Source organism: Dermacentor silvarum, chromosome 4 (assembly GCF_013339745.2).
Source record: "Dermacentor silvarum isolate Dsil-2018 chromosome 4, BIME_Dsil_1.4, whole genome shotgun sequence".
Taxonomy (NCBI): Eukaryota; Metazoa; Arthropoda; class Arachnida; order Ixodida; family Ixodidae; genus Dermacentor; species Dermacentor silvarum.
In genome coordinates, this window is record NC_051157.2 from 165,776,159 (window position 1) to 165,794,049 (window position 17,891).

At 45.3% G+C, this 17,891-nt stretch overlaps 1 protein-coding gene across 6 annotated transcripts in view; it reads right to left on the reverse strand.

Moving 5' to 3' along the window:
- The window catches only part of LOC119449022 (uncharacterized), a 71,624-nt gene extending 54,844 nt beyond the window's left edge, over positions 1-16,780 (reverse strand). For 5 of the 6 annotated variants that reach the window (XM_049666203.1, XM_049666204.1, XM_049666205.1 and 2 more), the window contains exons 1-2: positions 16,614-16,780; positions 4,295-4,682 (exon numbers count right to left, since the gene is read on the reverse strand). In XM_049666203.1, the coding sequence (XP_049522160.1) occupies positions 4,295-4,681 (387 nt within the window). In that variant the 5' untranslated portion in view covers position 4,682; positions 16,614-16,780. Of the gene's footprint in view, positions 1-4,294; positions 4,683-16,613 lie in introns of those variants that run through there. The other variant, XM_037712219.2, reaches the window with a different exon arrangement.
- Positions 16,781-17,891: the final 1,111 nt, after the last annotated feature.

Here is a 17,891-nt window from a genome sequence, read left to right on the forward strand (position 1 = left end):
CACCTAGCCCAGATTTGCAAAAGAAAAAAAAAACTTTAGGAAAAATTTGGGAGAATTGGAAGGTATGCTCTTATGAAGTTCCTTAAAAGGGGGTAAAGAGTTAAGAAATAAGTTGATACTGATACAGTAGCTAGTATTCCAATCCATCTCCTGAATTGGCAAAAAAAAAAAATTGGTTAAACTAGAGAAACTTGAGGCTGCCTTACGTTTTTCAATTTCACACTGGAGCCTGTGTACCAGTAGACCACAGTTTGATACCACACATTTCAAAGTGTGTAATTTCTGATATGCTGTTTTGAAGCAGGAAATCTTCTTGAAACTTGCTGTGTTGAACTTCAGTTCCTTCAGAATACAATGTAGTAACATCTGTCAAAAATCAATGAACTAGATCAGATGAGGCACAAGCAAAATCGATGACAATAGGCAAGTTAGTGTAGAATATAGTGCTGTTGCAATAGCAGAGGTCAAATGGATTGCCTATTTCTGGATTTCAGGAAACCATATGACATAGTGTCTTACTTTTTTACAGAAACTTGCTAACGCAACACTAGCGCAACTGCTTTATATTAAACCAGATTTTTTTTACTGTTAAGAAAGCAACTAGATGTTTTGAACGGGAGTTTCTCCTATGATGCTACTGTTACGTCTCTTGTTTTTATTATTAATATTTCTGATGGTATTGAAACCCAGACACGATTGTATGAGGACGATTGTGTGTTGTATGCAAGGGTGCCTGTTGAGACAGATTATTTTCAATTGGCAGTCAAGCTGAAGCACATATATAAATGGTGTGGCACTAATAGCATGTCCCGGAACATAAATAAATGTGTACACATCAGCTTTACAAGAAAGAGCAACAAAATTAGATATAAGTATTTGAGCAGCCAAGAAATAAAAAATAATCCATCAGTCAAATATTTAGGTGTTGTGCTGTCAGCGGATGGCACATGGTCCCATGTTAACACCGTAGTTAGAAGTGCAGGGCATGCTTTTGGCTTCTTGCGACGTTTAAGACACAAGCGTTGGCTTAAAAGAAAAGCAGCATACGCATTTTACCAATTTTGGAGTATGCTTGCCCTGCGTGCGATACATTTTGTGGTGTGCATATTAGTGCATTACAAAAAATCCAATCCATCGCAGCCAGGTTTGTCCAGGGAAGATATGACCGCTTTACAAGTATAACAGCAATGAAAAATGAACTTCGTTGGATCCCTTTGTCTGAGCGACGAAGCGGGTTATGCCTTACGCTGCTTTATTCAATCTTCCATAATCATACGGAAATCTGCTCACCAGACTATCTGAAGGCCCCCGCATTATGTTTCCTGGCGTAAAGACCATCTACTTAAAGTTAGGCCATAGCTTTCCAGGAGTGGTCTTTTAACAACGAAGCTGCTTAAGCCAGCCGTAATTTGTGGTGCGTAGCAAGACACTACTAAGAAAGAAAAGAAAATAAACTTTCTTGCCGAGTCAGGATTAGAGCCCACGTACCCCCGTTTCCAAAGCGAGCGTTGTAACCAATAGGATATACAGTGCCACGCCTGCAGAGCGTGCATTTATGCGAACCATATGATTGCGTTCGAGCGTCGTCATCTTCGTGCACAGCTGGCGCATTCGTACGCTTGTGCTCTGCGAGGTGAAGAGGTTTTGCGCGCTATGAGAGCGAGAGAGAGAGACGCATTCATGGAGCGGGTCTCTTGGAATACAGTGTCGGTGTTGCAAGCTGTGCTTGTGATGTGTTTTGTTGTCACTGATCTCGGGGGCGTGCGGGTGTTAAGAGAGATGGAGAGGGAAGACGCATGGCAACACAGCAAGCAGATATTTAATCACACTCGAAACCAAAAACCTCAAACCAAAAACTCAAACACACCCTGAACTAGAACACAATGCATAAATAAATGTCAACAAAAATATACAACCTAATAAATCTAGCCACGTTCATACCCTTAACTTTGCCTACGCTAGTCCTGGGCGTTTCCTACACCAAAGTCTGGCATCACTGGCCTACTGTTGTGGCGATGCAAGAAAGTCGTTCTTACGGGGTTCCTCCTCGTTGCTCGTCTTCTCCCGGCGGGGATCTCGTTGGACCTTTCTTAATGCCGGTGCCTCCGCTGACTGTCGTATAGTCGTTGCTGCCTTGCGGTCGGTCCTTCAACTCGCTCTTCTCGGGAGCCTGGATAACCCGGTCGCTGTTGCTGACGTGGCCGGGAGAGGTGACGGGTTAGGCCTAGCGACGTGATCGGCCGCCGCTTCCGTCCAGCTTCTTTCCCGAGTGCCGACGTGGCGTTCCGGGGATCATCGAACGTGCCGGTCTGCCGTGGAAGAGGGGTCCTTTCTGGGGTGCCCGGTCCTGCCGTGAGAGGCTGCAGCCGGTCCAGGAGCCTCACTCGAACTTGCCGAGGTCGACGGCCACACCATGGACGGCCAACGTCACGGATTCGGCCAGACCCCCAAGTCTCCCGTCGCCAGAGCGGAGCTGGCGATGCGACCTTCCTGGCCCGGAGCCACGTCGATAATGCTCGCTCAGTGCCGTTTCTCCCTCGACCATACCTCGGGTCACGCGCCTCGCGCGCTCGCGCCGTTCGGAACGCTCCGATCACCTCGTCCTTGTCTTCTTTTATTTCGCCTCCGGCCTCTTACTCATGACAGTGCTATGCAACGCGCTGTGACGGCCGTAAGTCCGAGACACGCGATAAGAAATTATCATCATCATGAGTAATAAGTTGAAAAGTTTGCACGCACTTCCGGAAAATGCTGGGCTACGATCGCCCAGCTTCGCTGTGTCAAGCGTTGCGCAGCCGAGTGCAAGGCTAAGCGTTTTTTTTAAATACTCTTTTTTTCCAAGAGCCATTGTCGCCTAGAATTCACTACCTGCGGATGTGGTGTATCACAACAATGTTGATGTGGTCTACCGCGATAACTACCATTGTGCTGCGCACTCCACACAGTATGCCTGCATCGCATCGCCCTATGCATAGCGAGCCCCTCTGCTGTCTCCCTTCCAACCCTCCTCGAGTTGACTACATTGACGCCAGAGGGGTGGAAGGGAGACGGGAGAGGAACACGAGAGGCCTGCAATGTGTAGGGCAATGCGACAAAGGAGTGCTGTGCAGAGTGCGCAGCACAAATGCAGGTATGACGATGGTGTGGGGCATACAGGCGAATGCAACAGCTTGTATTTCTATTTTTTCCCCAAGAATTTTGTATTTTTTCCTTTCGGCACACAAGCCCAGTAGGCAGATTTCATTGTTACAACCGATAACACGCCATGGGAGCACTGTAGTAAGCGGCTCATATCGCCATAGAATACATTAAAAAAATCTGGACTCCCGACTGTTACACACCACAGCCTACATATTATTGGCCGTTCAGTCCATGTTGTGAGGAAACACACAGTTGTATACGTGTGCTATCACACACAAAAGTTTGCGAGCTACAGATGTAACAAAAAATGAAAACCAACTGTGGTTGCAGCCCAAAACCGAAGTTGAGGAATGCAAGTTGTACTCCTTTTGGGCATCTTGGAAGATGCAAGTCCCTATTTTAGGCAATTGAAGTTGGAAGGCAGCAAGATTTAATTTTTAGCAAAACAAACCGTGGTTCATAAATATGTGTCCCCAACGGAACAAATCACCTGCAGTGCAGGAGCTGCTCTGCAAGTGAAATAATAATACATTGCTAGTATAATAATACTAGCATCATTGCTCAAATGGGTTATGTTTGGTGCACCTTACTAAAAAAAGCAGATTTACAGAGCAAGTCCTTGAGCTTCTTTCTATGCCCTGTCGTTAAAATTCAGCTTTTTCTAAAATCTACTGAGATAAGTATTTTACTGGTGATAGCAGAACGATAAAAGAATCTGCACCAGGGAGGTCTGGCAGATACAACCATAAGATAGAAGTTACAGGAGATTCGATAGTATTGAGCAAGTCCTCAGTCCTAACATCTCTAAATAAGCTTTGTTTAGAGATAAGCAAAGAAGCAAAAATAATTAAACTGCTGCCCACCATGCTTTTTCTAAAGCATTCAGTCAACTCGTCCTTCCGACGCAAGTACTAAAAATACTGACAGTACAGCTCATGTCCTACCCTCTTCTATTCCCTAGCATTAGATTTTACTTTATTGAACATTAAACAAGATTTGTCAGCCAGAACACGGCTGCTGCGATTGAAATAGCTAGAAAGGAAAGGGTGCTGCTTGGCATTGCTTAGCAAGTTCAATGCATCCAGGGGCAACACTCAGTCTGCACTGCAGAATATTCCAGCTGGTAATAACTAGGGAACAGCATTTCCCGTACCTCTATGCTCCTGACACAGCGGTGCTTGGCCAGAAGACAGTGCAACATGATGGCTCCGTATTCGATGGGATCCTTGTCACAGCTCTTGCCTGTCACTGTGGCATCCTCCAGGTGACCGATAGCAATTCTTCCTGGTGCAACCTCGGTCACTTCGAATCCTATGAACCAGAGCACCTCGTTTAACACGTCCAGGTGCTCAAAGAGACAACAAGCCCTCGTCGGGGTCTCAGAGCATTGCAGGGGAAGCTGGAATCTGGTCCTGCTCCAGGCTGTGCGCAGTGACAGCAGCTCTCGCTCGAGAGCAGCAGGATCAGGGAGGTTGGGCTCCATTCGCTTGACCCGCAGAACATAGCTTGCAAGCGGGGTTTCAACAGGACAGGACGCCATCCTGCGGAGAGAGAATTCACAAGGAAGTTGCCGTTATGAACGACACGATGGGCACCCTGACCATGCCTTTCCTGTTAACCTTTCCGAGTTTAGGCGCCACTGTGTGCACATGACAGCACTTGGACATCACAACAAGCGCTAAGGAACGCGAACATATAGAAGAGACATAGACTGGACAGGTTGTCCAGTCTACATGTCTTTATATGTGTTCACGTCCCTTAGCGCTTGTTATGATATCCAAGTTCTGTTATCACCAACTAGCCCAAACTTCTGCGAGACGGCTCATCAATCCATCTATCCTCATTCACCTGTTTGTTGTGGTTGTTGCTCGTCATTACTTTCCTTTGCACTCGTACTTTTCATGCCCATATTTTGCTGTGTGAAAAATAAATCCTAAGTTTCAAGTCAGCATAGTGTCTGTCTCTCTTGTCCCATTTTCTGTGCTGCTTTAGTTGTTAAGATCCTGTACTAATTGGACAAGCTCTCCTTAACCAGGCAGCTTCTTTTTCAAAAGGCTAACTACAAATAGCAATAAAATCGAAAGGCATTTCAGATTACTATACATTTACAAAAAAGACAACAGGTGATGAAGCCAAGGAAAGCGCAGTGATTTAAGTTACATTTTTTTTTTCAAAGCTGAAAAATTTGATAAATTTATGATAAACTTCGCATAAACTTTATTACATTTATTACTTAACTAGGAGATAACCATGCACGTTAGGCAGACATTCTGTGTTCAGCTTCGACTGGCAGCAACAGTTGTCCCTGCTGCCTAAATTTCCCTTTTTATCTGAGAATATATAAGGTATCAGAGACTGATCAGTTACCTATTAATTATACAGTTCCATTTTTTCCTAAAACACAGATTCCCATTAGCTTTCCTTGGCTTTGTACGGTTGTTACTAAGAATCAGGCCCTCTGTTTCTCAGATTCTTCTTTTCTGAAGATGTCGAAGTGTTCCAAATTAAAAACTAAACAGTATCAAGTATTCCAGTAGCTCAAGCAGGTCATGACAGAAAAAGACAAACACACTTGTCTTTTTGTGTCCATGTTCATGCTTGTGCAACTAGAACACCTCATGATCTCTTGCCAGCAAGCTCCCATAGCAACTCTCACCCATTTAACTGGTCATGCTAAAGGCACTTGTATATGAGCAGTGTCTAAAATCCATGTCACAAATGAAATTAGCACTAACATGGTTTCGTGTGCCACTACTGCATTCTGCATCCTAAGATAGGCAGCACTGTGTAGTGTATGGCATAGATGCCATTGGCAGCAAACAGTTTACTTCGGTCAAGACCCATAACCCCACTTAGTACTTGGACGAAAGCCCCTAGAAGCAATCAGCATATTACTCAAAATGTCAGTGATGTCGCAACTTTTGGTCAATACACAAAGTTATTGATTATTAGTGGGGTTTATTGGCGCAAGGGCCAGATGTGGCCAAAGCGCGCCAAGGCGATGACAGTGGCTTGTTAATGGAACATGAATTGTGAATTATGAGGGGTGGAGAAACACGGCTGTATAGAGGCCTAAAAGACATTCGCTGAAAAGTGCGTAAAATATGTATTAAAACTATGACAATGACAAATGTGTGCTGTGAACAAAATATATATTACGAAGAGGTTGCATACTAAAATATGTCACTGTAAGTAGCAGTAATGCCTCAACAGAGCCCTTCAGCACAAGGGCCTGGAGACATGTGCCATACAAAACGGTACTATTGCAGCAGCAGCCTCTGGTGAAAAGATTGTAAGGTATAAAGAGTTGTTACTGCTGTTGTTGTTGTGTTACCCAGTTTATGCAAGTGGTGCTAAGTGCATGACGATTTCTCATGCTGCTATATCGGCCAATTACCATGTAATGGTCCCGTCATATATGCTTCTCTCAAACGAAGGACGCGGGTTGACTCCGCAAATTATTATTTGATTTGAAAACATATATACATTTCACAGGAAAGGCAAAGCGAGGAGCAGAAAGGGGGGACGTGGGAGACATGCACGCATGGAAAGAAACGCGCCTTGGCTGCGCCGTAAAAGTGCTGCCAAAGGCGCACCCTCACTCTCACAAAAAGAAAGACGGTTTGAGCTGAATGGGAAACGTTTGGGGAGACGGGCGTGAGAAGAAGAGAGGGTGTGGTTGAAGTTACCGCTACCGCTAGATGCCCCGGGGCTTCCCAGATGTCAAGTTGACATTCTTGCCCGCTACTACAGCTTAAAGGCCTCGCCGCTGGACGAGGAGGCGTATTCACAGAAATTGGGCGATGCGATACACGGCCACCCAGTATCAGTGTCACTGTTTGGCTTTTTGAGAATGCTTTTGGAAACAGAGACATTTCGACAACCATTTAGCTGGCTGCGATCGATGGGTGCTTTTGTGTATGATGGCCATCGGGTCACAATTACTGTGTTAGGGGCATTCAAGCGAACCGGGCTACAGCTTGCCAGGGTTTCCTTGGCGCAGTCAGGGCAGCTCTCTATCAGTCATCCATATAGTCAATAGCCGTGGCTTCTTGGGAACATTAACGGAGCCGGCGTGCCGGCTCCTTGCAGGAGATGTTCAGCCCACGGGCGTGTGCATAGACAAATGGGAATGACACGGTCAATTTATGGTTACATGTGTGTGCTCGAGCCTAGCCTCCGGTCCCGGAGGACATCAAGGCCAATACTCGGTTTCAAACATAAGGGAGAGTGAGAAGACACGTCTTCCAGTCTACCTATCCCCTTGCGTGCTGTAAATTGTGTCATCGTTTGGCTAATGCCATGTCAGTCATGAAAGTTTTTGAGCTATTGGTTACAGTGGTGTGAACCCCCATGTGTGATTGGCTGGTTTGCGACTCTTGGTGCTACTGAGGGTTTAAAGAGTCGGGTTTAAAGAGTCATGTTTTGGTTGTGTGAAAAAGCGCGGAGATTCGGGCTTGGACCCGGACAGAGGCCTTGGCATTTGATGAAGCGTCTCTTTACCTGACAACGGCTCTTCCTTCACACTGCCACCATGCACTCGAGTCATAGAGGGGTGCCGACTTATGATCTTTAACCTTTCAAATGCTATGTACATAACTGTGCACACTAAGATAGTGCATCAGCAGCAAAAGCATTGATTAAGGTAAGGATATTTAAAATGTGTCCCGCACATCTTGAAACGCTTCTGACTGAAGTAGTGCTGCAAGTTTGAATTACACAGGCAAATTGTTTTAGTAAAATGAGTATGATGATAAAAGGGTGCATATTTTGCTTGGTGTGAGTATGTCATTGTATATAGTGGGTTCACTTTCATTTTTTTTCCCACAATGTAGTGCACCACTAATAATTTTCGAGTGGCTGGATATGTGCTTGGTAAGCCTGGTAGACATGAAATATATGATGTTCGCATATCTGATGTCCCTGCAGTGAGTTCTCGCATGGAGTCCACATTCTGTAAACTTGACAAAACTCACGAAAGAACTAAAAACTCTTAATCTATTCTGCAGATGTAAGCTTTTTATGATACAGCTTTTAAGATTTTTACGATTTAAGAAATGCGGTGAAAGTAAGTTTTCAATCAACACAACTAACTGGCGTCTTAGAGGGTTAAACACCTTTTCTCCTTAACTAGTGTTGAAGCTAGCAGTAAATGGAAAGAAAATGAACTGATATGCTCCGAATCTCATGGACTCGTGTAATATGTCAACATCACGTAAAAAGTTTAAAATTGATTTATGGTCATAAAACGGTTCTGATCCAAGAAAGACTGCCGGATGAAGGGGAATGTGCAATCGGTACGCAAGAGAAAAGTGGTTTTTCCTTTCAACTTCTGCTTCCTGACAACTAGTAAGACGTGGAGGATGGTTAGCAACTCAGATACCGTTTACCTCAGATTGGAGATTCATCAATGATCAAAAAGTAGGAGTGCTAACCTTATGTATGGCCTATCCGAAGTCTGCAGAAAATGACCTCAGTTCACCTTATTCTTGTTGTTGGAGGCTAGTTTCCTACACAAGGTTTAATTAAATGGAGCTTATTTGATGTTTGACTATCCCACATTCTTTGCGAATAATTTCAGAGTTCTCGCACAAGAAGGATTTTAAGTCTGTGGTGGGGATAGCTATGGAGCAGTTGCTAGCGTTCCTTCCTATGGACGTAGCGATTTCATCTGCGAGCATGTGCCTTTAATCCTTTGGTGCCCAGGCACCCAGGATATTATGACATGTTGGTCTGATGTACAGGTTGTACACAGCAGTGAATAAAGATCAATAATTACAGGATTCTTATGCTTTTGCCGACAATAAAGCTTTTGATGCTTAATGAGTTTGAAAATGATTGCTTCTAATAGTTTCAATTTGTTAATGTTTTTAACTGCCAATAATACTGCGTAGGCCTCCGCTGTGAAGATACTTGTTTGCGGGTGCAGGTCGTCGGATTCCGATAAAGATGGTCCGGCTGCTGCATAACAAATGCCGGTGCGCGACTGATGCATCCGTGTAGAATTCAGGACATGAGTACTTCGAGCGAAGCTCTAAAAAGTGCATTTGGATGTGTGCCTCTGGTGCGTGCTTTGTCACGTTAACAATGTGTCACATTTGACAAGCTGCCCCTTCCCTGGCAGCAACAGCTTCGCCGGAACCATTAGAGGATTTTCAAAGAGTGAAACACCTATTTCTTCATTAAGTTTCCTCACACGCAGTGAGAAGGGTTCAGTCACTGCAGGTCGGTTTAGGAAAAATGTGGCACATGCGAGTTCATTCACAGTTGGATAACAAGGATGTTCTGAGCTGGCATGTGCCTTTGGAAAATACATTAAACTGGCATAACACCTTTGCAGATAAAGCGACCACTCATTCGATTCTACATGAAAGCTTGAAACAGGACTATTCCTAAAGGCACCTGTGGCCAGCCGGAGGCCCAAGTGCTGAACAGGCTCAAGCATCTTTCGCGCGCTCGGTGTAGCGCCATAGTGCAAACGTGTATGCATGAGGCTCCTCTAGAGGTTAATAAGGCACTTCCTACCACTACCCCATATTGTATGCGATAAAATTATAAGGAAATTCATTGTTTTTAGACATTTCTGTTAACGGTGCTTCATGTGCAGAATGAACGTTACTTTTGGGTCTAATATGACACCTAAAAATTTTAGTTGTCTGTTTATAGATAACTGCTGTCCATTAAGCTTTACATTGGGATCTCGGACCAGGCCCCGTTCCTTCACAGGAGCTTTTACTCGGATTCAGCTTAAATCCATTCTCATTGGCCCATTTTGATATGCTGTTCAGACCAAGCTGAATCTGTCTCTCGCAGATGGCGAGCTTGCAAGGCTTAAAACCTAGCTTAACATCATTTACGTACACACAGTAAAGCAATATTGGAGGTAACGATGTACGCAAAGAATTCCATTTATCCACAATGAGGATGCAGCTAAGTACACCTAACTGTGGCACTCCAGTCTCCTGAATAAAGATCCGGGAGAGGGTATAGCCAAACCTTACACGAAATATTCAATTTGACAGGTAGCTCTTGTATAGTGAACATGTTTCCCGGGATACCTACGGCAGACAAATCTTGCTGGATTCCATAGCGCCATGTAGTATTGCAGGCCTTTTCCAAGTCTAGAAATACTGAGTGAAAAAATTGCTTTTGTATAAATGCTTCTGTAATGCTTGACTCAATGCAGAGAAGGTGGTCAGCTGTTGACCTACCTACCCTGTAACTGCACTAGAATGAATCTAATCGCTTGTTGGTTTCTAAGAAATTCATTAGGCGCCGGTTTATCACTTTCTCAAGCACTTTACAGAGGCACCTAGTAAATGCTATAGGTCCGTAGCTGCCAGAAAAGGTCTGGTCCTTTCCCTTCTTAAGAATAGAAACTATAATAGCCTCTCTCCAAGAGACAGGAAAGTACCCAGCTGCCCATATATTAAACAGGGAAAGGCGGGTCATTAGAGTGTTTGAGCGTAGGTGTTTTATCATACCGTGTACGATGTGGTCCGGTTCAGGCATAGACCTATTACGGGAGTTATGTGCTCCATAGAGTTCGGCTATATTAAAAGAGCTGTTATACCACTGAGGTGACCCACATTTGCGCTCATGTGGTTTCCTTTCGAACAGCTGCTTATAGGCACTGGGCCTCCATTATAAGGCGCCACCGGCGCGCCGGCGATATGCTGGCGAACAGCGCCGCGAACGGCACCTGTCAAAGCACTGGCATGTGAAGCAGACAACGGGACGAAGGCGCTCGGTGCTTCCAGTGATTTGGCACTGCGGGTTATAAGGGCTGACGCACCGGAAAACACATTCACGCGTGTCTTATTTTGAGAAAGGTCGTCACTTGTGCGAGGCAGATAACATTCGTGGCATCAAGTAGTATATAAAGCAGAAAACGAGCGCAAATTGCGGTGCAAATGCACCACGCGAACGGAGCTCATCGCGGCAAGCTAAGACATGGAACTCCAGCAGTTATGTTCCAGGTGTTATTTTGCTGTGCGCGTTAACATTCTCGCACATTTAATCATGTAAATAGGCGAAGAACACAACAATTATGGACAGAAAAAAAAAAGGAGACATACGTCTTCCTTATTCTGTTTCTTGAGTTGCTTCGCCGATCGCACATGTGTCAGTCGTTCTCTGTCCGTTGTAGTTCTTTTATCTTTGCAATGCTTCCCCATTCTTAATTGCTTATAAACTAGCCCAATCTTCAGTCACGGCCCATTTTATATAGCTTAGCAGCGGCGGGAGCCGTCGGTGGCGGCGAGTGTGAACACGCCACTGAGTTGGCGTTCGCCGTCGATGCACAGCACAGTCATTTGCCGGACTCAACCAGAGTTGTGAATTGCTAGGAAGGAAAATGTACATTAAAAGGAAGACAGGATACACTGATAAGACGGCAAAATGACTACAAATCTGAGTGTTCGCCTTTGGTGCCCAAGCTCGGGAGCCGTTACAATGCGGAGGTGAAGACAGGCAAGTGGGACACAAAGCTCTTGCGTATGAACGGCTCTTTTATTAACGTTAGAACTAGACCATAGCAAATCAGCGTCGGAAATGTACAGTGCCCAGCGATTGAAGCGCTGGCAGCGCGCGGCTGCCGCCGTTTTTTTTTTTTTTTCATACCACAGGTGAGCGCCGTGGGACCAAATGCAGTCATAATGCGTTACGAAGGCTTTCGCTTTCCCTCTACACCACAATGCATCAGTTTGGTGTCCCCAGCGCTTACAGTCAATGCAAAAAGCGCTGGCGAACATGCGATTCGAGTATCGCGCTTCAATTGCTGGGCACTGTACGCGCTGTTGCCTACAGACCGCACATATACAGACTTTCCGCCTGAAAAACGCGATGCCGCGATGAACAACAATTGAATGGAATGGCCTAACCAGCTTCAGTCATGTTTCAGTAACTGTTGGTGCACCCAAAAACGCAACATGTTTGATCAGACTTTGTTTCACGGCAGCGCCCGCTGCGCGCGGCCCGGCCGCCACATGCCATTACATGCACGGCGCAGCCGCATGAAGGCGCCACCGGTCCAAATTCATCCCGCGCCCGGTGCCTATGCCTTAAAAATTCATGCAAATTGCTCAAAAGTGAGCTGCGAGAGAGTACGCCCGATCTTCTAGCCAATTAGCTTGATTTACGAATGGAAGTGGGTGTACAGGCAGATCTTTTATTTCTCTAACCCTGCTCCAAGCATTTTTTCTCATCTGTATAAGAGTTTATTTCTGCTAAGGACTTTTGCCAGCTTTCATACTCGGATTGGCTATGCGTTCTCCTTCCCTGGGACTTGATGTGCTTGAAATTCCGCAGCTCTGATGAAATCTTAACTCTGAAATTCCTGAACTTTGATGGTTATGATTTCTCTTTTCCAAATGGGACAGGACTGAGAGTATGCTGGTTCGTTTCCTTCACAGTTGGGACAGTGAAGGGTTTGCAATTGTCGGAAGCATGGTCTTATGCAGCACCTTTTGCACAAATCGGCCGACCAAACCCGTGTCCAAACTTCAGGCACTTAAAGCAACGCCTCGAGTTTAGTACATAGGGCCGTACTCTGATCCTTACGTATCGCATTCAAACTGTTTCTGGAAGTGTGCTGTTGCCGAAAGTGAGTGTCGGGTGTTTGGTGTGTCAAATCTTAATTTTTGACCATCCCCCCCCCCCCCCCCCCCCCAATGACATTCTCTTCTCTCCATCCCTCAGAGTTCGGAATTACAAGATTCACTTGGTAAACTTCTGAGACAACACCTTTGGCGGTGTTCATAGTACGGTGTGTGGTGACTGTTACTGGGATGTCACCAAAACTCACAAGACTGCTTAGTTTGCTCTGCTGCGCTTTGTTGCATACTTGCAGAAGTATGTCTCCCCTTGCCATCTTAGTAGCCAATGGTCTCTTTCAGGCATTTTGCAACAACAAAAGGCGAGATTAATCTGGCTTTAGTCTAGTTTTTCACAGTGGATGACATGGTACTTAATTAGGTTGTCTTGGATCTTACCAAAAAATTGACAAGGTTAACCCTTGCCACCTGGAAACTCAGAAGTGAGAAGTTAACAGAAGAAAGGAAAGAAACAGTGAAAGAAAAAACAGAGTGCAGAGGAGGACAGGAAAAGGCTTCTGCCGATTTCCTCCCGGTGGGTCAGTCTGGAGGTGCCGTCTATGTGAAGCAGAGGCCAAAGAAGTGTGTTGCCTCCGCTGGGGGGCTTTTGTCAGCACACCAAGTATCAGCTCAACCCCCAGGATGCCCCTTTCCACAAACACGGCTAAACGTAGGAGGGTCCAACCGCCATGTGCTCAGGTCCATGGTGTAACACACCAAATGCCTGCCGACGCCCCTGCGGGCCCTCATAGTTACTATAGTGGAACCCACAAGAGAGGGTTCTACTCCCCTCTTGAATGACATCACAGTGATAGGAAAGCCCGGAAATGATCAGACCACAATGGTAATAGAAGCTGTGGCTACAGAAGGAAGAGCAATCGGCAAGGTTTCCATAGCCCTATACCATAAAGAGCTATCATTCTGGGGATGTGTGGCAAGTAGTTTGCACGCCCGCTTAGATTTAACGAAGTTTTTTTATCCCGGTGGACAAAGGTGTGTCATTTCAGTGCATCTGAGTGATTGTGAAATCACGTGTGTGCATGTGTATATTTCTATGTGTTGCTTCCAATAAAGATTGGGTGGTACTCAGTGCTTGTCTACATTCCTAGTTTGCATTCATTGTCTGGTTCCATGCTGTGTAGCAAGAAAGAAGCCACACAAACACAAATGCTGTGCAGTAGCCACAGCAACAACTTGTAGACATGGGCAAGTAAAGCCATAAAGAGGTGGTAAACCTGTGGTTTAACAGCAACAAAACATGGATCGTGGTTACAAACAGCATTCAGGATTTTTCAACAAAGGGATCAGCAGGCAGATATCTGACCTTGCCTAGCAACCCGTCCATAGGCTCCGTACAGTCGGGTTTGCGGCTGCTCTGGCGCCATCTGGCGCAGCGACGCAACAGTGTTGGGAAGTGGGCGCCGCAGCTCGGCCGGCCCGATGAGTATTCGTTCCCGCGCGCTTCATTTCGTCTCGGCCACGGTTGAAGCCGTTTTGCTTTGTTCACCAGCCTCCTTTTTTTTTTTATACGTCTTGCGACGGTGCAATGGCATGCGCTTCATCGGCAAGCGTCGGAGGTGAAAAAAAAAAAAAAAAAAAGGCAAGTGGAACCGGCGATACTGCTGCGTAAAGGGCTGTCACAACCACGAAGGCCAGCCCGGGATAATGTTGTACAGGTTTCCTGGCAAATCTTATGAGATCGAACGGCGAAAGAAATGAATCGCAGCTGTGAGGAGAGTAAAGTAAGTCAGCTTCTTTGTTATTTGTGAGAAGGTTTTGTTCTGTAAAGCGTGCTACACATGCGCGTTTCACAGCTCGTTGTGCGACGCCAGCGGCCATGGCCAGCTGCTGAACATTTAAAAGAAATTTGTCACGACTTTGCTGATTTGGCGACTGCTTGCCGTTGTCTTAGCATTCGGTATGATCAGCATAGCACTGGCATGTGCGATGAGCAATATTTTATGCCAAGGAAGCCTATTTTGTGCTGGCGAGCACTAATTCAACGATCCTCGTTTCGGCCGCTGGCGCTTGAGAGGCGCGGTTTCACATGGTGCGATTTTTCTTGTGATATACACTTGCGATGTATCATTGTAAAAGCAAAGCGCATATGCAAGGAAAGGAATTCGTAAGCGAAATCGTATCTTGTGAGAGGGGCCTAATGAGCCTCGATCATTGTACATGATGAAAAACGAACATTCGCATCATGTAAATTAAGATCGCCTAGTTAATAAATCTCGTTTATCAGCGCAGCAGGTGGCTCCGACTGGGTCCCAAACGAGTCAACGAGGACAGCATGGTCACTGCCACACGATCCAACAATCCGAATCGTTTAGCTCACTCGACATGACTGTGCTGACGACAGCCTACGAGTGAGCGTGTAGCTGCACGCGGTCCAGATCGAGCTGTATGACAATCTAAAGTAACAGTGTCACAGGGACATCAAATGGTAGGCCGCGGCGTACAACGCGCCGGAGCGAAATGAGGCATGTATTGCCAACAGTGAGGCGTCGATTAAAAATCGGTCAACTACAACGTTTTCAGGGTGCCAGTTTAGTGACTTCAATTTTAGTATAACAGTAAGCTTTACTCACGTGAAGGATGACGTCGTTTACTTACTTTCCCTGTTGCGAACGGCAGTTCGCGTGAACGTCCATGCCGTCCACTTCTTTCACACAAGCAACATGCGAAGCAGCGTAGAGCTTGTCTCCGCTGGTTAACGCTGCACCGTGAAAGTAATCGTCTATTCCTTTAATAGACCTGAACCCCGCAAAAACTATTTGTGCCATCACAGAGGGCCACGCTTGTACTTTCACGTACACACACGCACAAAAAAAGAAGGCGGATCGCGGATATACGTGCGGCTTTCGGAGGCGTGTATCCGTAGTTCCGAAATCTCGCGGTCTTTCCCCCTTCCCAGTTTCGCGCCGCCCGCCACATGCGACGCTGAGCATCGCGCCACCGCTGCTGCGCAGCAGCGCCGTCTGTTCACTGTACGGAGCCTATAGCTTGGCCACATGGTGGAACCAATACATATGAGTATCTTTTGTACCTCGCAAACACCTCTGCCACATTTTCAATACCTAGTAGTTTCTGTGTGTATGCACATTTTCTACGAGGGTTATGAGTGGCATCTATACATTTCTAGACCTGCCGAGAACTACACATACACTATATATAGAAACAAGGCTTCCTTTTCGGGAACAGCATGCACGACGCTTCTGAATATTTCTGTGCGAAGAAAAGTGCTCTTCTTTTCTTATCGCTCTCTGAAAACACTGACCGACGACAAAACGGCCACGCCGAAGCGCCCGAAGCAGGTGCTGATTATCTGGTCCATTATAGTGCTAATGCATATGCTCCGCACAGAGGAGCAGATACACTAGCTCCACTTCTGGTCACTCCTGCAAGTAACTGCGCAGGAGCAATAAAGGAGCAGCGCGTGATGAACGTCTTACAAAGCGTGTTACAAATCTCGCTTAATATTAACAGCACGTTTTGCGTCAAGTGGTCGTAAAGTTACAAACTCGGTGATCTTCAAAACTACCGGTCAGTAGATTGCACAGCGCAAAAACGATCTTGCGGATGCAGTTGCGTGAAGATGCATGACCCTACAGTTCTTTGTAATGCCGCATGAACTGCCACACAAGAAACGTGTTCGCAGCTATCAATGCATTGACAGCTCGCCCAGCGGAGTTTTGCACAACGATGTGTTTTGAGAAAGTGTGTGCCTCCGAACGCGAAAAGTAGACATGACAGCACAAGATGTCATGAGCAATGATAAGACCGCGGAGGCATTTCATTCCAAAACAAGTGAGGTTGTTCAGTGATGGTCTCTCTTTTGTCTTTTCGCAAGAAAACTAGACCGCGCCTTCCGCTTACCTTTATAGCTGCTGATGCGTTCAGACGATGGAAGTGGAATGGAATGATCAGAAGAGCTGCATTAAAACGCTCACGCACTAAAAAACACACGCACAATTATAAAACGCGCTGTCAAAACAACATGCCTCAAACATGCCGCTGAGATGCCGCTGCGAGCACCGAACTAGGCTTGGATTGGGCACTACTAGAAGACTGTGGTGAAGACAAATGTAAACATTTGGGTAGTACTACGCTGCTGGTATCAGAGGTCGTGGTGGTATATCTAATTGTTACGAACTTGTTATTTACAGCGGTTATCTATGTGATTATTATAGACAGGATTAGAAGCAGCGCGTGGAATCGACACAATGACTATTTGTAAACAAAGAAGCCCACCCTTACACTTATATATATTAAGTTTGTTTGCTTAATTTAGCAAATATACGTTAATTTTCTTCTAACTAGGCAACGCAAATTAGGGTATACTTTTCGTCTTACAAAATGTTTTTTGTTCTATAAAATTTTAGTTTCAGTTTCGTTTAATCGATCTGCCACATTGAATAGAATTTGTGCCTAGAATATACACAGGGTGTCCCGGCTAAAAGTAAACAATGTTTTAAAAACGATGGAGTCTGCTAGGAAGCTTAAACCAACTCAGTGGTGTTGATGATCGCCTGTCCTAGTCTGTGGTATATTTTTCGTTTTGCAAGTTCAATGAATTAGTATAAACTTATTGCCTAACTTTTTAAATAGTAGCTTAACCAAGAAAGTGCCAATGCGAAAGTTGTAGATCACATTTAAAAATTGCCGACTGAAGAGTTTGCAACTAAGTTACAGTGCAGTACACTGTAACTAAGTACCATTGACGGAGCTTCTTGTAATTGCCTGCAAAGAAAGCCCGCGAAATACAAAAACAACGGCGTGATAGCGCGACTATTGCAGCGCTCCCAACTATATATATATATATATATATATATATATATATATATATATATATATATATATTCCGCACGTCTTCCTCATCTGTATATTATCATCATCGGCCTACGTTGCTCGATCCTCATCTTCAGTTTTTTGTGTTCATCATCATCGGGTGTGTTCCTTTGCTGGTTCGCTGCCGAGTACTCGGGCCGCATAAACGTCGTGCCAACAGAGACGTCATTATACATATATATATATATATATATATATATATATATATATATATATATATATGCTGGTGCTGAAGACAGGGGTAAGTGGAAATCGCAGGGAGAGGTCTTCGTCCTGCAGTGGACATAAAATATAGGCTGATGATGA